The sequence below is a fragment of the Rhinolophus sinicus genome, chromosome 12 (genome assembly GCF_057876585.1).
Source record: "Rhinolophus sinicus isolate RSI-liver-muscle chromosome 12, RSI-T2T, whole genome shotgun sequence".
Lineage (NCBI taxonomy): Eukaryota > Metazoa > Chordata > Mammalia > Chiroptera > Rhinolophidae > Rhinolophus > Rhinolophus sinicus.
In genome coordinates, this window is record NC_142512.1 from 6,290,945 (window position 1) to 6,314,689 (window position 23,745).

The following is a 23,745-nucleotide window of genomic DNA, read 5'->3' on the forward strand; positions in this document are numbered from 1 at the left end:
AAAGCACCTCTGGTACCTGCTCTGTGTTGTTAGGGAGGCGTTACCGCTACAGAATGTGCAGCAAATATCAGCTCTGTGCTCATCTGCCTCCCACAGAATGTGGTCCCTCTCTACTCCAGTGAATGAAACCTCTCTCATGAATGGGTTATTGCCATTGAAAAACTACTAATTTTTCTAGTAATGTAAACAATACCGCTTTGTCTCTTTATGACTTTCACTGTGTGAACATCATGTGCAGCAAATAATTCTACATGTCACTCTGCTTATGGTGGAAGTCTAGGATTGTCTGCCATTCTTTCTTGGGAACAACAGTGATATATCAGCGAAAAGAAATACAGTGCTTTGTTTTCATTGGCTGTGTTGAAGAATCCAACCAAAAGAAAAAAGGTCTCTCATTTTTCAAAAGCAGATTTCCTTTATCTCAGGTATTGAGTCATAGCTGAAAAAACAAAAAAGAAAATGGTAAGGTACATTTCTATAACCAGTGTTACGTTTTGTTACAGGCTAAGGAGGAAGGGAACCATCATGTAGTATTTACTATGTACCAGCATTTATGATAGCCAGAATCCGACTATGATGTGTCAGGTAAAATACTACAATTATATTTACATATGTGTGAATGGAAGTTTGAAGAGATTAAACAACTCACCCTAAGGTTACATAACAGGGACTGGCACCCATACTCACTTTACCTTTCTGGTTTGGCAATAGATACTAGAACAGAATATCTCCTTTTTGACAGAGTAATTCTTATCTAGGAATTAATCCAACATCCACCTCATAAGAGAGGGCACTTATATACACAGGCATTCATAAAATATTGTTTGTAACAGGGGAAAACCCAAACCAACCTAAATGGCCCCCCACAGGGGGTTCATTAAATGAAGACAGAGTCATGATATGGAATAGACCAATGCCTTTTGAAAGTAAAAAACACCAAGCTCATGAGACTGAGTCCCTGCTTACTCATAGCACTGTGGAGTAAATAAACATCACAGAAGACTTGGTCCTTGCTATTTGTAAGATGGGACATACACACATGAAACAATTCAGTAATGCTGCAAGGTAGTTTACATTAAATGCCAACTACATTCTATAAGCAAACACATGTAGAATAAGAGATTGAAAGCAGAGAGGTATCTACATAGGATAAAGAGGCTGGCCATTCCTTTATGGAAGTAGGAATTGTCATGTTCATAAAATCAAGGAATGAGAATTAGAAGGCGACCTTATTAGATTTTCTACCGTGTTTCCCCAAAAATAAGACTGGGTCTTACATTAATTTTTGCTCCAAAAGACGCATTAGGGCTTATGCTCAGGGGATGTCATCCTGAAAAATCATGCCAGGGCTATTTTCCGGTTAGGTCTTATTTTTGGGGAAACACCGTAGTCCAATTTATCTGATCTACTGACGAAGAAACAAGGAACTGGGAAAGGAAAACAACTTCAAAAGGTCACACATTTTGACTAAAAATGGACTAAACTAATTCTGCTAGCCTAGTGCTTCTTCTACACCAGTATATTGCTGACCCCTAAAAGGCAGGCAGAACAGACATCCTGACCAAAGAGAAGGCCTAGCGAGCTTAAAAAATAAAATATAGCAAAATATTGTCTGTTTATCCTAAAAATGAAAAGCACATGGTAATAAAACCTGAATATACAACTCAAACAAAAAGCTTAATTTTAAACATTTGCTTTCCAAAATGGCTTCTAAAAAACATTTTCATATTGTCAAACATCTGACCGCCCACATAATAATGGGGAATCACAAAAATAACTACCTTACACTTCTTTATACACCTTCATCTTGCTCTTTGCTATTTTAGGTTTGACTGAACCAGTAAAGATAAGCATAGACCAAAATTATCACCCTTATATCGAAAAGAGGATAAAGTCTACAAACGTGGCAAGAGCTATGGCATGAAGCAGCTCTGTGAAAAGTTCAAAATTAAACCAAGCTCTGGTAATGACAATTCTTAGAGTAAAAAGTTGGCTAGAAAGTTAACAAGGAAAGGGTGATAGCTGAACCTAAATCGAAATTCAAGCCCTCCAAACTACTGGGGTTTATTAATATAAGGGATATCATCTGAACATATTTAACTTTGATTCCTAATTTTTGCTAAGATAAATGAGAGAGGAGTTTAATGCCTTTACAAAGAATATGAACAGAAATTCTCCTATCACATTAAGTCTTTGTGAATCTACTAAAGTTAGAGAAAGAAAAACTGTTGAACGAATTGGGAGTGTTTGGCTTGAAGAAAATACTGGGAGGAGATTAAGTGGCTCTCTTCAATTTTCAAGGTTATTTGTGTGGCTCTTGTGGACAAAACTAGAACTAGCTGGTGAAGCTATAGAGAAACAGAGTATTAGCTTGTGGAAAGTCAGAATTTCCTAACAATTATGGCTGTTGACCTCCAGGTAAAGATGGCAGATTGATCACACCCATTCAATTCACTCCTTCGTAAAACAGGACTTACACACACACACTCATATGAATGAGGAAATTGAAAGAAGAGGCAACAACAAAATTTTAGAAGCTGGAAGCAAATGGATGAGAGGTAAATTACTAAGCAGATCCAAAAAGCTCAATCCTAAGAGTAAAGTGGAAAAACCTGACAAGCAACCTGATTTACAAGCAGAGCCCCTCAAAGCCTGAAAATTGGAAGTACCAGTACCTCTGATAAAAAGGAATGGAGGTGAGTGCAAACATAAGGATTTCTCAAAATTTTGTTTTAGAAATTAACAATCTACAGTTATTGTTTTGCAATTCTGATCACCCAGGTGACTACCCCTGTCTGAAAAGCAACCCAAGCAGATTTCTGCTCTGAGCAGATTAAAACATAGGGTCTTTGGGCAAAGGTATATTAGGTATGACCAAGAACAAGGATCCTGTACTAAGAAGAGGGGGATTAAATAGAGGACACCTACTACATAAGGCCCCTCTGCCAAGACTGGGAGACATAGCAGATCTATCTAATACATAGACACAAACACAGGGAGGCATCTAAAATAAGGAAACAAAGAAACATGTCCCAAATAAAAGAACAAACTTCAGAAAAAGAATTGAACAAAATGGAGGCAAGCAATCCACCAGATGCAAAGTTCAAAACACTGATTATAAGGATGCTCAGTGAACTTAGGGGAAGAATTGATAATCTCAGCGAGAACCTCAACAAAGATGCCAGTTCGATTCCCACATGGGCCACTGAGTTGCACCCTCCACAACTAGATTGAAGACCACGAGCTGCCACTGAGTTTCCAGAGAAGCGACCAGATGGCTCAGTTGGTTAGAGCGCGAGCTCTCAACAACAAGGTTGCTGGTTCAATTCCTGCATGGGATGGTTGGCTGTGCCCCCTGAAACTAAAGACTGAAAACAGCGACTGGTCTTGTTGCTGAGCTGCGCCCTCCACGACTAGATCGAAGGACAACTACTTGGAGCTGACGGGCCCTGGAGAAACACACTGTCCCCCAATTCACCAATATTCCCCAATAAAATTTTTAAAAAACCCACAAAATAACAAACAAAAAAACCCCAACCAGTCAGAAATGAATACTGTAATTGAAATGAAGAACACATTAGATGGAATCAACAGCTGACTGGAGGAAGCAGAGGATCAAATCAGTGATTTGGAGACAAGGTAGTGGAAAATACCCAATCAAAACATCAAAAAGAAAATAGAATCCAAAAAATGAGGATAGTTTTAGGAGCCTCTGGGACAACATCAAGTCTACCAACATTCACATCACAGAGGTACCCGAAGGAGAAGAGGGAGCAAGGGATCAAAAACCCATTTGGAGAAATAATGACTGTAAACTTTCCTAATCTTTTGAATGAAATAGACATACCAGCCCAGGAAGCACAGAGTTCCAAACAAGATGAACCCAAATGGATCCATGCTAAGACATATCATAATTAAAATGCCAAAGGTTAAAGATAGAATCTTAAAAGTAGCAAGGAAAAAGCAGTTAAGTTACAAAGGAGCTTCCATAAGACCCTCAGCTGATTTCTTAAGAGAAACTTTGTAGGCCAGAAGTGACTGGCAGGAAATATTAAAAGTGATGAAAAGCAAGGACCTACAACCAAGATTACTCTACCCAGCAAGGCTATCTTTTAGAGTCAAAGAACAGATAAAGAGCTTCCCAGACAAGAGAAGCTAAAGGAGTTCATCACCACCAAACCAGTGTTACAAGAAATATTGGGTCAAATATATGGTGATGGAAGGAGTACTGACTCTGGATGGTGAACACATAATGCAATATATAGATGACGTATTATAGAATTGTACACTTGAAATCTATGCAGTTTTGTTGACCATTATCAGCCGAATAAATTTAATTAAAAACAGAAATGTGAAAGGGACTTTTTTAAGAAGGAAAAAAATATAGGAGTAAGAAAATATTGCAAAGAAAAAAACACCTCACTGACAAAGGCAAACACGTAATAAAAGTGGTGGATCAACCAACACTAAAACTAGTACAAAGGTTAAAAGGCAAAAGCAGGACTATCGTGTATAATTACAACAGGAAATTAAGGGACACACACACACGCACACACACACGTAAAAAATGACAAAAACCTAAATGTGTAGGGGATGAGTAAAAATGGTAGTGATTATAGACTGTGTTCAAACTTAAGTGACCATCAACTTAAAATAGGCTGCCATAAATATAGCTTGGTTTACATGAAGCACATTGTAACCACAAACCAAAAATATATAATAGATATACAAGAAATATAGAGAAAGGAATCCAAACACAACACTACAGCCAGTCAACAACATACAAGAAAAGAGAACAAGAGCCTAACAAAAGAACAAAGAACTACAAAAACAATCAGAAAACGATAAAATTGCACTAACTACATACCTATCAATAATTATTTTAAATGGATTAAATACTCCAATCAAAAGACAAATGGATAAAGAAGTGGTACATATACTCGTATTCAATGGAATATTACTCAGCCATAAAAAAAGAATGAAGCCTTGCCTTTGCGACACCAGAGAGTATTATGCTAAATGAAATGTTAGGCAGAGAAAGACAAATACCATATGATTTCACTTATATGTGGAGTCTACAAAACAAACAAAACACAAACTCATGGATGTGGAGAACAAACTGATGATCGTCAGATGGGAGGGGGGGTTTGGGGACTCAGTAAGGGGATGAAGGGATTAAGAGGTACAAATTGGCAGTTACAAAATAGTTCTGGGGATGTAAAGTACAGCTTAGGGAATACAGTCAATAATATTATAATAACTATACAGGGTGTCAGGTGGGTGCAAGACTTATCGGGGGAATCACTTTGTAAGTTATATAAATGTCTAACCACTATGCTGTACACCTGAAACTAATATTGTAAGTCAACTGTAATTGAAAAAAAATTTATATATATATATATAATGAATACTGAGAGTTCTCTAGCTTTTCCCGCTTGGCTTTTAGAACACTGGTAGCCTGGCCTTTATCCTCCAGACAGGAGACTGATAGAGTTTTCTCTGGGGAATACTTGTATGATGAACCCATGAAGAAAGAACTTAAAAAAAAAAATTGTGACATCAGAGTTCTCCAACAGAACCTGGATAGCTTATGTTTCACTTTTTAAGAAACTGCCAAATTGTTTTTCAAAGTGGCTGTAGCATTTTGCATTCCCACCAGTAATGCATTAGAGTTGACACTGCCTTACATCCTTGCAAACACACGGTACTATCAGTCTTTTTAATTTTAGCCATTCTATCCGGTATGCACCTGTATATCACTGTGACTTTAGTCTGTATTTCCCTACAACTAATTATGTTGAGCTCTTTGCATATGAGTGTTTGCCATCTGTATATCTTCTATGTGTAATAACTGTTCATAACTTTTTTGCCCATTTAAAAACATCCGATTGTTGTTCTTCTGATTGAGTTCAAGAATTATTTATATATTCTGGATATAACTCGTTTATCAGAAAAATGTTTTACAAATACCTTCTCCCAGTCTATAACTTGCCTTTTCATTTTCTTCAGTCTTTTTTTTTTTTTTTTCCAAATTGGGGAATATTGGGGAACAGTGTGTTTCTCCAGGGCCCATCAGCTCCAAGTCGTTGTCCTTTAATCTAGTTATGGAAAGCGCAGCTCAGCTCCAAGTCGAGTTGCCGTTTTCAATCTTAGTTGCAGGGGGCGCAGCCCACCATCCCATGCAGGAATTGAACCAGCAAGCTTGTTGTTAAGAGCTCACACTCTAACCAACCAGCCGCCCCCACAGTGCCTTTTAATAAGCAGAAGCTTTTACTTCTGATGAAGTTCAATTTATTGAATTTTCTCTTTTATGTCTCATGCTTTGTGTGATTTAAGAAATCTTTGCCTAACCCAAAATCATAGAGATTTTCTCCTACAATTTTCGCAGTTTTAGTTCTTACATTTAGGTCTATGATCCCTTTTGAATTAATTTTGTGTATGTTGTAAGGAACAACAATCACCTTCTCTCCTCAACCCTCTATGTGTATCTAGTTATTCCAGTACCATAAACTAAAAAGACTAACATTTTCCCACTGAATTATCTTGGCACATATATCAAACATCAATTGACTACATATGCTTGGATCTACTTCTGCACTCTACATTTGTTCCAACAATCTTTATGTCTACCCCCATGTAAGTAATATCTCACTGCCTTAATCATGTAACTTTACAATAAAAGGGAAGCCAAGCAGTGTTAGTCTTTCCATTTCAAGCCCTTTTCCAACATTCTTTTTTTTTTTTTGTATTCTAGTTCATTTATCTCCCAATACGTTTTATAATCATCTTGTCAATTTCTACCAAAAAAAAAAAAAAAGCCTGCTGGAATTTTTATTATGTTTGAACTGAATCGATCAATAATCTTGGCTAATGTACAGCATGGTGACTATAGTTAATAATACTGTGTTACCTATTCGGAAGTTGCTAAGCAAGATCTTAAAAGTTCTCATAAGAAAAACAATTTTGTATCGATATGGTGATGATGTTAAGTAGACATATCATGGTGATCGTTTCCCAATGGATATAAACATCACACCAATATGATGTACACATGAAACTAATATAATGTTATATGTCAATTATACCTCAATCATCTTCATCTTCATCATCATCATCATCATCTTGGGGAGAAATGATACCTTAACAACACTGAGTCTTTTGATTCAAACATGATTTACTTGCTTTTATTTAAATCTTTAATTCTGCTATGTTGTTTTGTAGTTTATATTGTACAAATCTTACACATACTTTGTTAAATAGATTCCTAAAAATTTTGTTTTTTCAATGCTATTGTAGATTGTATTGTTTTCATTTCTTTTTTTTAAAATTAAAGTTTATTGGAGTGACAACTGTTAGTAAAGTTACAGACTTCAGGTATACAATTCTCTAATACATCACCTGTATCTCACATTATGTGTTCACCACCCAGAGTCAATTCTTCCATCACAATATACTTGACCCCGTTTATCCTCTTCTAGAACCCCTCTCCCCACTTATCCTCTGGTAACCACAAAACTATTGTCTATGTCTATGAGTTTTTGTTTCTTCATTTGTTTGTCTTGTTTGTTGTTTACAGTTTTATATACCACATATCAGTGAAATCATATGGTGCTCTAATTTTTCTGTCTGACTTTTTTCGCTTAGGATTATAATCTCAAGATCCATCCATGTTGTTGCAAATGGTACTATTTCATCTTCTCTTATGGCCAAATAGTATTCCATTATGTATATATATCACAACTTCTTTATCCATTCATCTATCGAAGGACACTTTGGTTGTTTCCATGTCTTGGCCACCGTAAATAAAGCTGCAATGAACACTGGAGCACATATGTCTTTATGGATAAATGTTTTCAGATTTTTTTTGGTACATACCTAGGAGAGGGATTGCTGGGTCATATGGTAATTCTATTCTTAATTTTTTGAGGAACCTCCACACTGCCTTCCATAACGGCTGCACCAATCTGCATTCCCACCGACAGTGTATGAGGGTTCTTTTTTCTCCACAGGCTTCTCCAACACTCGTTACTACTATTTGTCTTGTTGATGATAGCCATTCTGACTGGGGTGAGGTGATATCTCATTGTGGTTATTTGCATTTCTCTGATGATTAGTGATGCTGAGCATTTTTTCATATGTCTATTTGCCATTTGTATGTCCTCTTTGGAGAAATGTCTCTTCAGGTCCTCTGCCCATTTTTCAATTGCATTGGTTTGTTTTTTCTTGTTGTTGAGTTCTATGAGTTCCTTATATATTTTGGATATTAGCCCTTTATCAGAGGCATTGTTTGCAAACATCTCCTCCCATTCGGCTGGTTGCCCCTTTAGTTTGTTGATGTTTTCTTTTGCTGTGCAGAAGCTTTTTAGTTTGATATAGTCCCATTCGTTTATTTTAGCTTTTACTTTCCTTGCCTTTGGAGTCAACTTCATAAAATGTTCTTTGAACCCAAGGTCCATACGTTTAGTACGTATGTTTTCTTCTAAGCAGTTTATTGTTTCAGGTCTTATGTTTAGGTCTTTGATCTATTTTGAATTAATTTTGGTACACGGTGACAGATAGCAGCCTAGTTTCATTCTTTTGCATGTGGCTATCCAATTCTCCCAGCACCATTTATTGAAGCGGCTGTCTTTTCTCCATTGTATCTTTTTGGCTTCTTTGTCAAAAATTGTCTCTCCATATTTATGTGGGTTTATTTCTGGGTTTTCAATTCTATTCCATTGGTCTGTGTGTCTGTTTTTCTGTCAATACGATGCTGTTTTGATTACTGTTGCCCTGTAGTACAAGTTGAAGTCAGGGAGTGTGATACCTCCAGCACTGTTCTTTTTTCTTAGGACTGCTTTGGCTATTTGGGGTCTTTTGTGGTTCCATACAAATCTGATGATTTTTTTTGTTTTATTTCTTTTAAAAATGTCATTGGGATTTTGATGGGGATTACATTAAATCTGTATATTGCTTTGGGTAATATGGCCATTATAACTATGTGATTCTACCAATCCATGAACATGGGATGTCTTTCCATTTCTTTTTGTCTTCAATTTATTTTAAAAATGTCTTATAGTTTTCAGTATATAGGTCTTTCATATCCTTGGTCAAGTTTATTCCTATTTTATGCTTTTTGTTGCAATTGCAAAAATGAATTTTTTATTTCTTTTTCTGAGATTTCATTGTTAGTAGGAATGCAATGGACTTTTGTACGTTGATTTTGTAGCTGGCAACTTGACTGTATTCGTTTATTGTTTTTAATAGCTTTTGGGTGGAGTCTTTAGGTTTTTTCTATATATAGCATCATGTCATCTGCAAAGAGTGACAACTTAACTTCTTCATTCCCAATTTGGATGCCTTTTATTTCTTTCTCTTGCCTGATTGCTCTGGCGAGGACTTCCAATGCTACGTTGAAAAGCAGAGGTGATAGGGGACAGCCCTATTGTGTTCCTGATCATAGAGCAAAGGGCTTCAGTTTTTCACTGTTAATTATGATATTAGCTGAGGGATTGTCATATATGGCCTTTATTATGTTAATGTGTTTTCCTTCTATACCTATTTTATTAAGTGTTTTAATCATAAATGGATGTTTTATCTTGTCAAACGCTTTTCCTGCATTTATTGATATAATCATGATTTCTGTCCTTTATTTTGTTTATGTGGTGTAACACATTGATTGATTTGTGTATGTTGAACCATCATTGTGCCCCAGGGATGAACCCCACTTGGTCGTGATGTATACTCTTTTTAATGCATTGTTGCATGCAATTTGCTAGAATTTTGCTTAGGATTTTTGCATCTGTATTCATCAGAGACATTGGTCTGTAATTTTCTTTGTGTTATCCTTACCAGGTTTTGGTATCAGGGTAATGTTGGCCTCATAAAATGAGTTAGGGAGTATTGCCTCTTCTTTAATTATTTGGAAGTGTTTGGGTAGGACAGGTGTATTGTTTTTATTTCAATTTCCAATTGTTAATTGCTAGTATACAGAAATGCAATTCATTTTTGTATACTGACCTTATATACTGCAGCAGTGCTAAACGTATTAGTTGTAACAGTTTTTCTGTAGATCTCTTAGACATTACTGTCCAGAAGAACTTTCTGTGATTTTGGAAATATTCTGTATTATTCACACATCTATTCTGTATTCGTCACTATCATATTGGATAAAGCAGCTTTAGGAATGTCTACATGAATGATGATGTCTTCTGCCAAGAAAACCAGTTTATTCCTTCCTTTACCATCTATATACCTTTTCTCCCTTGCCCTTTTGCACTGGTTAGACCTCCAGTGCAAATGTTTTAGAGTGGATATCCTTGCCTTCTTCCTTAGAAGGAAGCATTCAGTCTTTCCCATTTTAATATCATTTTAGCTGTCACTTTTATCAGGTTTCGGGAGTTCCCTTCTGTTCCTTGTTTCCTGAGAGTTTTGTCATCAATGATTGTTGAATTTTGTCAAATTCTTTTTCTGCATCTATTGAGATGATCATATATTTTTGCTTGTATCATGTATTACAGTAATTGATTTTCAAATATGGAAACAACCTTGCTTTCCTGGGTTAGATAGCCCCTACATGTCATGCAGGATGTATTATCCTTTATATAGTGCTGATTGCTTTCCTTATGTTTTGTTAAGGATTTTTCAATGTATGTTCATGAGGGATACTAATCTACAGTTTTCTTTTCTTTAATATCTTTGCCCGGTGTTTGGTGTGAAGGCAATACTAGCCTCATAGAATGTGTTGAGAAATAGTACCTCCTCTTTAATTTTCTGGAACTTTGTCTAGCACTGGAATTATTTCTTTTTTAAATTCTATGTGGGCCTGGAGTTTTCTTTGTGGGAAGGTTTTAACTATAAATTCAATTCCTTTTTTCCTGCTCCCCTGCAATTTTATTGATATAATTGACATAACACTGTATAAGTTTCAAGTGTGTAACACGATGATTCAATATACATATATACTGCAAAATGATTACCACATAAAGTTAGTTAATACATCTTTCACCTCACATAATTACTTTAAATTTTTTTTAAATTTGTCAATTATAGTTGACATTCAATATTATTTTATATTAGTTTCAGGTGTACAGTGTAGTAGTAAGACATTTATATAATTTATGAAGTGATCCCCCCAGTAAGTCCAGTACTCATCTGGCACTATACAGTTATTACAATATTATTGACTATACTCCCTATGCTGTACTTTACATCCCTATGACTATTTTGTAACTACCAATTTATACTTTTACATAGTGAGACTATTTAAGATCGCTATTAGCAACTTTCACGTATAAGACAATATAGTTAACTACAGTCACCATGATGTATAATTGGAAATCTGTACCCTTTGACCAATATTTCTCCATTTCCCCAACCCCTAGCCCCTGTTAATCACCATTTTACTCTGTTTCTGTGAGTTCAACTTTTTCAGCTTCCATATGTAAGTGAAGTCATATAGCATTTCTTTCTCTGACATATTTCACTTAGCATATATTGCCCTCAGGTCCGTCCATCTTTCCACAAGTTGCAGGATTTAATTCTGTTTTTTATTTTTTAAATTGCAGTTGACATACAATATTATATTAGTTTCAGGTGTACAACTTAGTGATTAGACATTTATAAAATTTAGGAAGTGAACACCCTGATAAATCTAGTACCCATCTGATATCATACATAGTTATTACAATACTATTAACTATATTCCCTGTGTTATACCCTACATCCCCAATGACTATTTTGCAACTACCAATTTATAGTTCTTAATCCCTTCACCTTTCTCACCCATCCCCTCCCATCTGGCAAGCATCAAAATGTTCTCTGCATCTATGAGCTTGTTCTTGGTTTATTTGTTCATTGACTTTGTTCTTTAGATTCCACATATAAGTGAGATCATATGGTATTTGTCTTTTTCAGTCTGATGTATTTCACTTAGCACAGTACCCTCTAGGTCTGTCCAGGTTGTTGCAAATGTCAAGATTTCATTTCTTTTTTATGATAGAGTAATATTCCTCTGTATATATGTACCACTACTTCTTTATCCATTAATTTATTGATGGACACTTAGGTTCCATATCTTGGCCATTGTAAACTATGCTTTAATGAACATATGGATACACGTCCCTCTGAAGTAGTGTTTTGGGTTTCTTCGGATAAATACCCAGAAGTGAAATTGCTGGGTCCTTCCTTGTCTCGTTACAGACTTTGTTTTAAAGTCTATTTTGTCTAGTATAAATATTGTTACCCCACCATTTTTTATTTTTATTTCCATTTACATGAAATATTTTTTCCATCCCTTTACTTCAGTGTGTGTGTATCTTTCAATCTGAAGTGAGGCTCAGTCATTCACAATCCCTGCTGTTTTTCACAGCCAGAATCTGTGGGGACTTCTCTTCCTGGCACTAGACCCAGGGCTGGGGTGCCTGGTGTGGGGCTGGGACCTCGTGCTACTCAGGGGTACCTCCCCACTCAAGATATCCCTCCTGATTTTTAACCACCCAAATGGGTGTGAGATCAGCCCGTTTCGCATCTCTGCCTGTCCTACCAGTCTCGATGTGGCTTATTCTACATATCCTTAGTTATAGGATTTCTGTTCAGCTAGACTTCAGGCAGTTCTCAATGTTTGCTCTGTAGTTTGGCTGTAATTTTGATGTGGTAGTGGGAGGTGAGTACAGCATTTAACTACTCTGTCATCTTGATTGGAAGACAGAATTTCATTGTTTTTTATAGCTGAATAATATACCACTGTGTACACACACACACACACACACACACACACACACACTGCCTTGATCCATTCATTTGTCAATAAACATTTAGGTTATTTCCATGTCTTGATATTGTGAATACTGCTGAAATGAGCATGGGGGTGTAGATATTTCTTTGAGGAAGTAATATCATTTCCTTCAAACATGTATCCAGAGGTGGGATTGCTGGATCATATGGTAGTTCTATTTTTAATTCTTTGAGGAACCTCCATATTGTTTTCCATAACGGCCATACCAATTTACATTCCCACCAACAGTGAACAAGGGTCCTCTGGGACAACATCAAGCATACTAACATTCACATCATAGGGGTACCCGAAGGAGAAGAGAGACAGCAAGGGATCAAAATTATCTATTTGAAGAAATAATGATTGAAAACTTCCCTAACCTGGCAAAGGGAATAGAAACACCAACCCAGGAAGCACAAAGAATCCCAAAAAAGATGAGCCCAAAGGTGCCCACACTAAGACACATAACTAAAATGCCAAAGGTTAAAAACAAAGACAATTTTTTTTTTTAATTTTTATTACACACATAATACACTGCATGCTACACAATACACTGCATAAACTTCTAGCAGGCCTATATGAGCATAACTGAGTTACTTTTCAACAAACGTTTTCCTTTTTTCTACAACTTCACCAATACTTATTTTTTGATATAGCCATCAAACAAATGTAAGGTGATATCTCACTGTGGTTATAATTTGCAATTCCCTGATGATTAGTGATATTGAGCACCTTTTCATGTACCTGTTGGCCATTTATATGTCTTCTTTGGAAAAATGTTTATTCAGGTCCTTTGTCCATTGTTTAATCAATTAGTTGGGTTTTTGGGGGGCTACTGAGTTATATGAGTTCTGTATGCATTTTGGATATTAACCCCTCAAAGTCAATGTCTTTAACAGATACAGCATTACTTAGATTATCTATTTCTCCTTGACTGAGCTTTAGTAATTTGTCTTTCAAGGAATTTCTCCATTTCATCCAAGCTGTTTAATGTATTAGCAAGAAGTTGTTCATAAAATTCCCCTATTATCATTTTAATATCTGTAGGTTCTGTAATGATGTCCCCTCTTTCAATGTTGGTATTGGTAATTCATGTCTAATTTCTTTCCCCATCCCCACTTAGGTTTATCAATTTAAATGGTCTTTTCAAAAAGCCAGCTTTAGATTTTTCTTTATTGTCCTCCTGTTTTCTGTATAATTGATATTCACCTTTATTTTAACTATTTCCTTCTTTCTGATTTCTTTGGGTTTATTTTCCAGTTTCTTAAGATAGACTGAGACCTTTCTTATTGTCTAATATAAACTTTTAATGCTATAAATTACCATCTAAGAATTTCTTTAGCAGTAGCCCACAAATATTATGTTGTATTTTCACTTTAATTCAGTGCAAAATATTTTCTAACTTCCCCTTTTGATTTCTTCATTGACTAATGGGTTACCTTAGAAGTATGTTGTTTATTTCCAAATATGTGGATATTTTCCTCATACTGTTCTGTTATTGATTTCTTGTTTAATTCCTTTGTGTTCAGGGAACAGACTGCATGACTTAAATCCTTTAAAATTCATTGAAACTTTTTTATGGCCCAGAATATAGTATATAGCCTGGTGAGTGTTCCCAAAAGAATGTGTATTTTGCGGTTGCTGGATGCACTGTTTTATAAACGTCATTTAGGTTCTTAATGAACTGACCTTTTTATTATATAAAATGTCCTTCTTTGTGCCTGGTAGTATTCCTTGTTTTGAAATTTACTCTGACTTGTAGTAATAAAGCCATTCCAGCTTATTTTGATAGTGTCTACATAGTATATCTTTTCCATCTTTCTAACTGACTTCTTTATATTTAAAGTGGGCTTCTTATAGAAGTTGATCCTTGAATGATGCTGGGGTTAGAGGCAACAACTGCTCGTGCAGTTGAAAAGCCCTCCACATACATGGATTCCCAACTGCCAGTTGGATAACGTGAGCTTGAATTGCATGGGTCAACTGAACTCAGGTCAATTGAAAAAAATCCTCATGTGGACCTGCGCAATTCAAACTCTCATTGTTTAGGAGTCAACTGTGTATAATTGGGTTCTGCCTTATTATCCAATCTGACATTCTCTGTGTTTTAACTAGACTATTTAAGCCATCTATGTTTAATGTAAGTATTAATATGATTTGGTTTAACTCTACCACCTTGCTCTTTGTCTCCTATTTGTCACATTGATTCTTTCTTCTCTTTTGCCCATTTTCCTGAGTTCTTCTGAATTCAGTATTTTTTAAGAGTTTGTTTTCTGTGGATTGTATTTTCTCCTGACTATGGGTCAAGTTTTTCTGCTTCCTTGCATGCCCAGTAATATTTGATTGGATGTCAGATATTGTGTTTTTACACTTTTGGTTGCTGAATTTTGTTATTCCTTTAAGGAGAGTTGACCTTTCTTCATGCAGTTGTTACTTATAGAGCAGTTCTATCTTTTCAAGAACTGCTCTTTAGCTTGGTTAAGGTGCTTTACTCTATGGTTAATTTAGCTCCAGTAGTAAGGCATGTTTCTGAGGATACTACACAATATGTTGTGTATTATAAGATCTGTCCACATGGTCAGCAGGAACATGAATTATTCATAGCCTATGCTCCAGGAACTGCTCAGACTATTAATTTCTGGTATTTTCCCCCTGGCCATAATCATTTTCACCCAACATATGTATTAGGCCAAGGACTTGAAGGGACCTCTCTAAATATCTCTGGATCTCTCTTTCTGTGCAGCTCCTATCCTCGTACCCTGTTCTATGAATTCTAGCCATGTTGGGCTCTCCAAACTTTGAATTCTGACTCCTCGATTCAGCAAGACTATGAACTCTGTTAGGTTTTCCCCTCCCTGCACTTTGGAAACTGCTTCTAGGCAGTGAGCTATGGATCACCTAAACATTACCCTTCTTTTAAGGATTACAGCCCTCTACTGACTGCTACCTAATATCTGGGAGTAGTTGTTTTATTCAGTTTGTCAATTTTCTAGTTGTTTATGATGAGGGCAATTCCTATGGTAGTTAATATTTCAAAGGCAGAAGCAGAAGCTTTCGTCTTTTTTTATATTTATATATCTAGAATCTAATTCTTTTTAGTTTTAAACAAACCAGATCAGAACACAAGTCATCCTTACCTTTGTAGACTTCTCTAATGGTTGATCATATTGTGCCTGCTGCATAACATCACTGACTATCATTTTAGCAATCTTCCATGCTAGCTCTTCTTGGGCCTAAAAGAAGTAATTCAAACTGTTGATAACAGTTATTCATTAGAAGAATCAAGACATACATTATCAGTGTTCTAAACCCAACTGCATGTCATTTCCATGTATTTGGATAAGAACCACATTGCCAAGTATCAAAGGACCTGGGTCACCCTCTGACGATGATATATTAACATGCTATTTATTGTCTTCCAGAGTCAGCTACTGGGTACCCAACATCATAACAATTTTCACGTTAGACGGTCCAAACAAAATATTTTTATTTTTCCACTCCCACCTCTCAACGTACTTAACTATTCAAAAAGCAAGCCTCCACTTCTGAATGTAAAAATGAAAGTGAGGAAGGAAATATTTGAGCTTTTGTTTCTAAACTGATTGCTGATGCCTGCTGGTTGATGAAAAGTTGAATGCATGGATATTTTTCAATGGCCAGAGTCTCTGAATCGAAGATACCTCCACTGCCTTTACAAGAACTTGTTAGATGCTAACAAGGGCCCACCCTTTCTTGTTATATCCTGGATAAGGGAGCAATGATGTGCCATGCTGCTTCAACATAGAAACTAAAGAAAGAGAAACCTTAAAACCTTAGTTAGACGAGGTGCCATTTATAAGCAGGAGTCTCTTTACACTAAAAGTAGAATTTACCTCATCAGTGTTTCCTTGTACCCATTTCTTCATAGCTTGTGAGAACATGGATCCTAGTAAACAAAGCCAAAGTTGAATGGAGATTTCATGCATAATTTTAAATTAAAAATGCTCTTACTTCAAGACATGGACATTTTATTTTGTACAATCTCCCCCAAAACATGAAGGAATATTACCATTAATAGAAACTGTTCACATAACAGAGTATTTAACCTGCAAACATCATGCTTTGAAAAATCTTTGAAAAACTGTTTCAGAGTTCTGATTTTTCTTCTTTCTTCACTTGATAAAAAAAAAATTATCATCTAGTGTCACATTTGCAGCAAACTAAAAGTACAAAACAAAACCACCATCTAATCCACAACCAGCCTCATCATCCCTTACTTAGACCATGGCAAGAACGTTTCCCTGCTTCTCATCTTAAACCCCTACACTCTATTTTCCAAACAGCTACTAGAGCTGTCCCTTTAAAATATTAATCACACCGTGTTACCTCTCTGCTCCAATGTGCAATGTGTTCTCAACACTTTCAAGTCCCTACCATGGTTTGTGGTAACCCTCCCAATCTCACTCGCCTTCTACCACTTAACCCTTTCCTTACTCCTCTTCAGCAACATCATTTCTTGCTGCTCCTTGATTCCTTGATCATGCTAAGCTCTTAAACTTCAAAGCCTCTATTCTTTTTCCTTCTGCCAAGAATGCCCTTCCTCCAGAAACTGCGAAGGCTTACTACCCCATTTTGCTCAGGTCTCTACTCAAAATGCTACTCAGTGAGACCCTTCCTGACAACCATAGCTAAAATAGTACTCCCCACTACTCTGCTTATATATATTTTGTATAAATATATAAGCACACGTACAATTGTTTATCTACCTGTTTATCTGTTTACGGTTTCTTCCACTAAAATGTAAGCTCCATGAAGGCAAGAATTTTATTTTCTTCCCAATACCTAGAATGGTAGATGCATATATAGTAGGCACTCATATTTCAGAATGAATGAATTAATAATATGAAGAGACTGAATGAATAGAATGATAGTGGTTTGGGGAAAATTTTCTTGCATATCTTTACTCATAATATACGTTAATTCGCACAAAACAAACAAAAAGAAACTGCAAACACCCAACACCTATGCTCTGGAGCAATAACACTTCTTCATGAGCTGTCGGAGGAGTAAGACCAGCTTAAAAAAAAAACAAAAATAACAACAACAAAATACACAGAGCATTTGAGATCTTGCTCCTAGCATATGTCGTCAGTTCGGCTCAAATAAACTCTTATACGAATTCTCAAAAAAACACAAAATACAAAAAACAAAAAACAAACCCAAACAGCTCAGAGATTCTATTGATACCAGAGAAACCACTATCCCCACTGACAAAAGCTACTCTACAATATGGAGTCCTTCCTGGCCAATACCCCACAGCGGTTGTCCAGCACTTCCTCTGTTGCAAGGCTACCAGTGACCTCTTCCTAATATTCATCTTTTACCCAATTAAAAGACACTACTGTAAGCTTCTTAATGGCAGACTCTGTAACTTCTAAACTGTCTAGAGAATATGAGTACACAGAGGCACTCCAAAATTATTTACTCTTTCAGTCTTTACATTGTGTAAACTTCTTTCAGTCTTTACATTTTTCCCAACTGTGTACCTTGGACTTCTCTGGCAAAACAGGAAATAAAATCAATTATTTAAAGTTAAATAGGTAACAAGCCCTTTGTTGAAGTAAATTATTTCAACAACTGCATTTTCTGTGTATTCTGTCAATGTTTATCTAACCTAAAAGGAACCTGTTCGTCAACCAAAGAGGTATGATTCTTTAGCCAAACAACAGTTGCATTAAAAAATAAGATAAACATAATAGGAATGCAGTCCTATTAAATTCCATAGGAAAACAAATAATAGCTCTTAATTTTAAACACATATCAAAATGGAACATTTTTTTCTTATAAAAGTTAGTATCGTTTACTCAAGACAATACTGTCAATCCAATCACACTGAAAAATGTCATATCATCTGAATGGATCCATATTGATTTCCAAAATCTTCCTGTATAAATCAATTGTTTGGAAACTGAAATTAGTCATAAAAAATGCACTCGTTAAAAATGGTTTCTGTGTTTAACTCTTCTGTTTAAACAAAGGATTTTAATTTCAACCTACTAATATTTTCCACATATATTTCATAATAACTTTCAGCAATTTAGACGAAATTTAATAAAATAAAGGGTCTCAAGATAAACCTCAAGGTCAATCTGGATTGGGAATTTCACTGTTAAATAAAAAGGTGATGTGTATTTTTTCATATAGATGTGTCTTCTGAATGATAAAGCAAATTCACTAACTTTTGATTCAGAGAAAGAGGCTGTACTAGAGATGTGATTACATGAAGCCCTTGTACTCACTTGTTATACTCTAAGTACAAGGTAAAAGACATGGGAGTTATCTTGTAAAATAAACAGTTTAAATTTTAAAAGATCCTTCACTTACAGTCAATGACTAATGTGAGTAAAGGCTTAATACTAAGTATGAAAACACCACAAACCTTTTGATTTCTTTACATCGGGTTCAGGCTCAGATTCTCGGATGAATTGCCCCAAGTCACTAACTCTTCCAAATGTCATCTTCCTAAGTATGAAAAGAAGAATATAATTTCTAACAATCAATTTTGAATTAAGAAGAAAAAAAAATCATTTAAGCATCTCATCTAAACCCAGGAAGCTAGAAATACAATTTATAGCTATCCCATGTTATTCAAAACGTGGCTTACTTTAAATAGAACCATCCCCCACAGAAAGCAAAATAATCTTTAATTCAGTGCAATTCCATTCAAAATCCCCAAAAGGTTTATAAAACATGATGCATTAAAAGGTAATTCAATAAGGGGGAAGGTGAGGGGATTAGGAAACAGTCGGTAACCAGAAGATGGCCATGGGGTTTTGAAAATTAATTTGGGGAACGTAATCAATAATGTTGTAAAGATTTTGTAGGGTATCTGATGAACACGTGTCCCATTTGGGAGACCACCTCAGGGATGCTGTAGATGCCTGATCACTGCACTGTACACCTGAAGCTGAACAATAATGAATGCCAACTATAATTTTATTTATATATATAAATATATATATGTATATATGTGTGTATATATATATATATGTATATATATGTATATATATGTACATATACACATATATATATACGTATATGGTTACAGGAAGCGGAGTACAGCATTAGGAATAGAGACAGTGGAAATGTAATGGCTCTGTGTGATATCAAAGGGATAGTGGATGGGGGAGGGGAGTTCACACAGTGTGAGGGATATAAATGATAAACATCTAAGTATTGCTTTGTCTTGTGCACCTGAAACTAATAAAAAACAAAAAAATTAAAAAATAAGGTAATTCAAAATTCTAAAATTCAAACAAAAGAGAAAAGACACAAGAACAGCCTAATTTTGTAAAAGAGGAGACAAAGAGGTAGGACAAAATGTACTATAAAGCTAGAGTAATTATATATAGTAATTATGTTAAAGAACTATAGTAATATAAAGCAAAGTTAAAAGGCAAAGAACATAGTAAAAGGTCTTATTTTTAACAGCTATCAGTAACCAATAATTAATACCCAGAAACATACAGAATTGTAACAAGTCACTAAGAAATTACTCAAAAGTAAAATGTGTAAAGGAGATGAATCGTCAATTCACAAAAGGAAAACCTCAACAACCAATAAATGCCAAAGGAAGCTCTATCTCATGAGCAATAATCCAAGATTGGTAAAAAAAATTAAAAGTCTATTATTTAGTATTGACAAGTATGCAGGGAAAATTAGTATCTTTATTAATGACTGGTAAGAATGTAAAATGTCAGATATTTTAAAGGTAAATTGGTAAGATTGCTTCTTGGTACAAGGAAGTATATAAAAGGAAGTCCTTCGCTATACTGTGTATAATAGTGAAAAATTGAAAACAACTTAAATACTCATTAATACCCAAATGACCAAATAGTGGCACCACAGTATGAAATATCTTGCCACAGTTATAAGCTATAATTAATATTATATATAGAATACTACAACATATTTAAAATGAGATAAATCTGTATAGATGAACAGAAAAATCTACAAAACTCACTATGAAGGAAAGCCCAAGATACAGAAGGTAATATCAATTACATAAAAATAAGCCAATAAAAATATACACCATAACATAACAGTGATTATGCTGAGTAGGAAGGAGAGAAAATAAGCACTGGTGTGTGATCACAAGGCACATTAGCCTTATCTTAAAAAAAATTTAACTTTTTATAAGAAAAGATTAATGTATTTATAATTAAAAGTTAGTTAAAAAAAGAAAAACAAATTTTGTGATGCCTGTTTCATTTTGGGCAAAGTAGTTCTTATTTTAGATATCCTTCCTAGTAATAAGTCATCATTTCATACATGGGTGCAGTACACCAACTGATACAAATTTGTTTGCCTTGAGAAAAATTTCAGGAAGATTCTACAACCATAAAATTAAAACAAACACTGAAACTATCTTTAAAGATGAAGAAAAATCATTCCTTATTTATGGCCTATTTTATAAGTTATTTTTTAAAATGTGTATTTATTTTACACACACACACACACAAAAACTAAGTAAAACATCTTGTAATTGGTAGACTTTCTTAAATAAGATTTAAAATAAATGAACCAACCATTCCTTAAGAATAAGTATCATCTTTGGGAATTAACTCATTTAGGTTTATTGTCCACCATTTCCTAAAAGTAGAAATAAAGATAACTACAACGTTGACACAGCTGAAGTGTGCTTTCCAAAGGTAATGTGGTCAAACAACCTTTTATTTACTTCAAAGTACCTTTCAGACTCCTTGGTCTCTCAAATATCACTGTTACTTTCTGATAAAAGCAATTAAACATGTTGAAATCCCTTTTTTATGGCCCTGCTGGGACTGGCATTGGGGTGGGGTGATGAAGCCTTTACAAAGGCTTAAGTGTTAATCAAGCCATCTTTAGAGAAGAGGAAGTTATTTTATGATTTGATTTGTGGTAAAGTTCAGTAAGTGGCATATCCTATGAACCACTGTCTTGTTATTATAGGATAAAATAAATAACAAAGTAATTATTAACTACAAAGGAACAATTTTATTCCATTTTCCAAGTATTAGTTATATAGTCCATAATAAACGATGTTGACATCTTTGTACTTTATTTTTATTTTTGCTTTTAAGACAGGGACTCTGAAATAGCTAACATAGGAATCAAATGAAATATGGAAGAGATAGTCCAAAACATACTATATAAATATGACACTCACCAGTCTTTTATATGGTGATGTAATAATAACGGTAATATTTGTGGAGTGCTTACTAGATACCAGGCAGTGTTTTAAATGTCTTTATTTGTTATCTCATTTAATTCCCTCAACAACCCAATGAAGTACTAATATTTATCCTCATTTTATAGATTAAAAACAGACACAAAGAGGTTAAGTAGCTTGCCAATAAATGGCTGAGCGAAGATAAAAACCCAGGCAGTCATTTCTGAGCCTTTACTCTTAACCATGTTCTACTGCATACCATATGTAAAAGAGCTGGGCATATAATAATAGATTAGAAATAATTATAAAATTTTTAACTAAAAAATAAAGATGCGAAATTCACAATACTTATAAAAATTCTAGACATGCGCCAAACTTACCCTGCATATGTCCGTTGATATAAAGATTCTGGATCCAGACTGGCAGCATCCACAATTATCGCTTCATCAAAATTTTTCAGAATTTTAACACTGGCTTTTTTCACACTGGACTACAACAGAAATTGTAAAATTAGTAGTATATTATTCAGGAACCAAATCAGTCCTGGGTTTGGAATATGATAGATCTCTAAAAAAGCTTCAGTGTTTGAAATACATGTAATTTTCACTTAATCCCATCACTACTGAGATGCTTAACAGCAATGACTCTGAAATATAACATCAAAATATAACTGTAAGAGAAAAGCTCAATATTAAAATGTACAACATACACATTTGTATGCCAAATCTGTTTTTCTTCATGACTCAAGTTCCAATAAATGTGGTATCTTCACAGCATTATTTTCCCAAGGTGTGCAAAACTTCTACCCATTCAGGCATATGTATCTTGGCTGATAAATGTAAAGTCCAACTTTTACAAAAAAAGCATGCTTTAGATTCTCAGTGAGGCCATGTGACAAAAGCTAAGAAAACTTTAAAATGACCAGATAGATGAGTGTAATAAGTTCCCCTCCAGTATTCTACCTCCCACTCCTCACCTCCACAAAAAAAGCAAGTCAGAATTGATATTTCTATGAAATACAGAGCCATGGGCTGACCCAGAAATTATTCCACTTCTAAAAACTCAATTATAGACTCACACTTATGCAACATGACTTATATACAAGATTATTCACTGTAGCATTGTTTAAAATAACAAAAGACAGGAATAGGCTTAATATCTATAACTAAGGTACAGGTTAATTTAATACAATAAATAATTGAACACTTACAGAACACTCTATGGGGGTGGGGGAAGGGCTCTCTTTATGTACCCAGAAGGGCACATAATTAAAAAGAAGGAGGCACCAGAATAAAGAAGAGGGAACACTCTTATGAGGCTATCATTAGATTCCAAAACCAGACATCACAAGAAAACTACAGACCAATATCTCGAGCAGAGATACAAAACCCTCAACAAAATACTAGCAAACCAAATCTAGCAACATATAAAAATAATTATATACTACAACCAAGTGGGATTTATCCCAGGAACATAAGTTTGGTTTAATATCTGATAATCAATTAAGGTAGTAGTATACCTTATCAAATAGAGTAAAAACCAAAAGCCCACACAATCATCTCAACTGATAACAAAAAGAGCCTTTGAAAACATCCAACACACTTTCTTGATTAAAAAACCATTCAACAAATTAAGAATAGTAGGGAACTTCTGAACTTGATAAAGAGCATTTATGAAAAACCCACACCTAATATTGTACTAAATGATGAAAAACTGAAAGCTTCCCCCCTGAGATCAGGAACAAGACAAAGACTTTCAACACTTCTGTTCGACACTGTACTGGAAGTTTTAGCCAGAGTCA

At 35.0% G+C, this 23,745-nt stretch overlaps 1 protein-coding gene across 4 annotated transcripts in view; it reads right to left on the minus strand.

Moving 5' to 3' along the window:
* Window positions 1-301: 301 nt before the first annotated feature.
* The window catches only part of AKAP10 (A-kinase anchoring protein 10), an 81,513-nt gene continuing 58,069 nt past the window's right edge, over window positions 302-23,745 (minus strand). For all 4 annotated transcript variants that reach the window (XM_074320663.2, XM_088801894.1, XM_074320664.2 and 1 more), the window contains 5 exons: window positions 22,325-22,434; window positions 19,173-19,255; window positions 16,627-16,679; window positions 15,892-15,987; window positions 302-439 (listed from right to left, as the gene is read on the minus strand). In XM_074320663.2, the coding sequence (XP_074176764.2) occupies window positions 434-439; window positions 15,892-15,987; window positions 16,627-16,679; window positions 19,173-19,255; window positions 22,325-22,434 (348 nt within the window). In that variant the 3' untranslated portion in view covers window positions 302-433. The remainder of the gene's footprint in view (window positions 440-15,891; window positions 15,988-16,626; window positions 16,680-19,172; window positions 19,256-22,324; window positions 22,435-23,745) is intronic.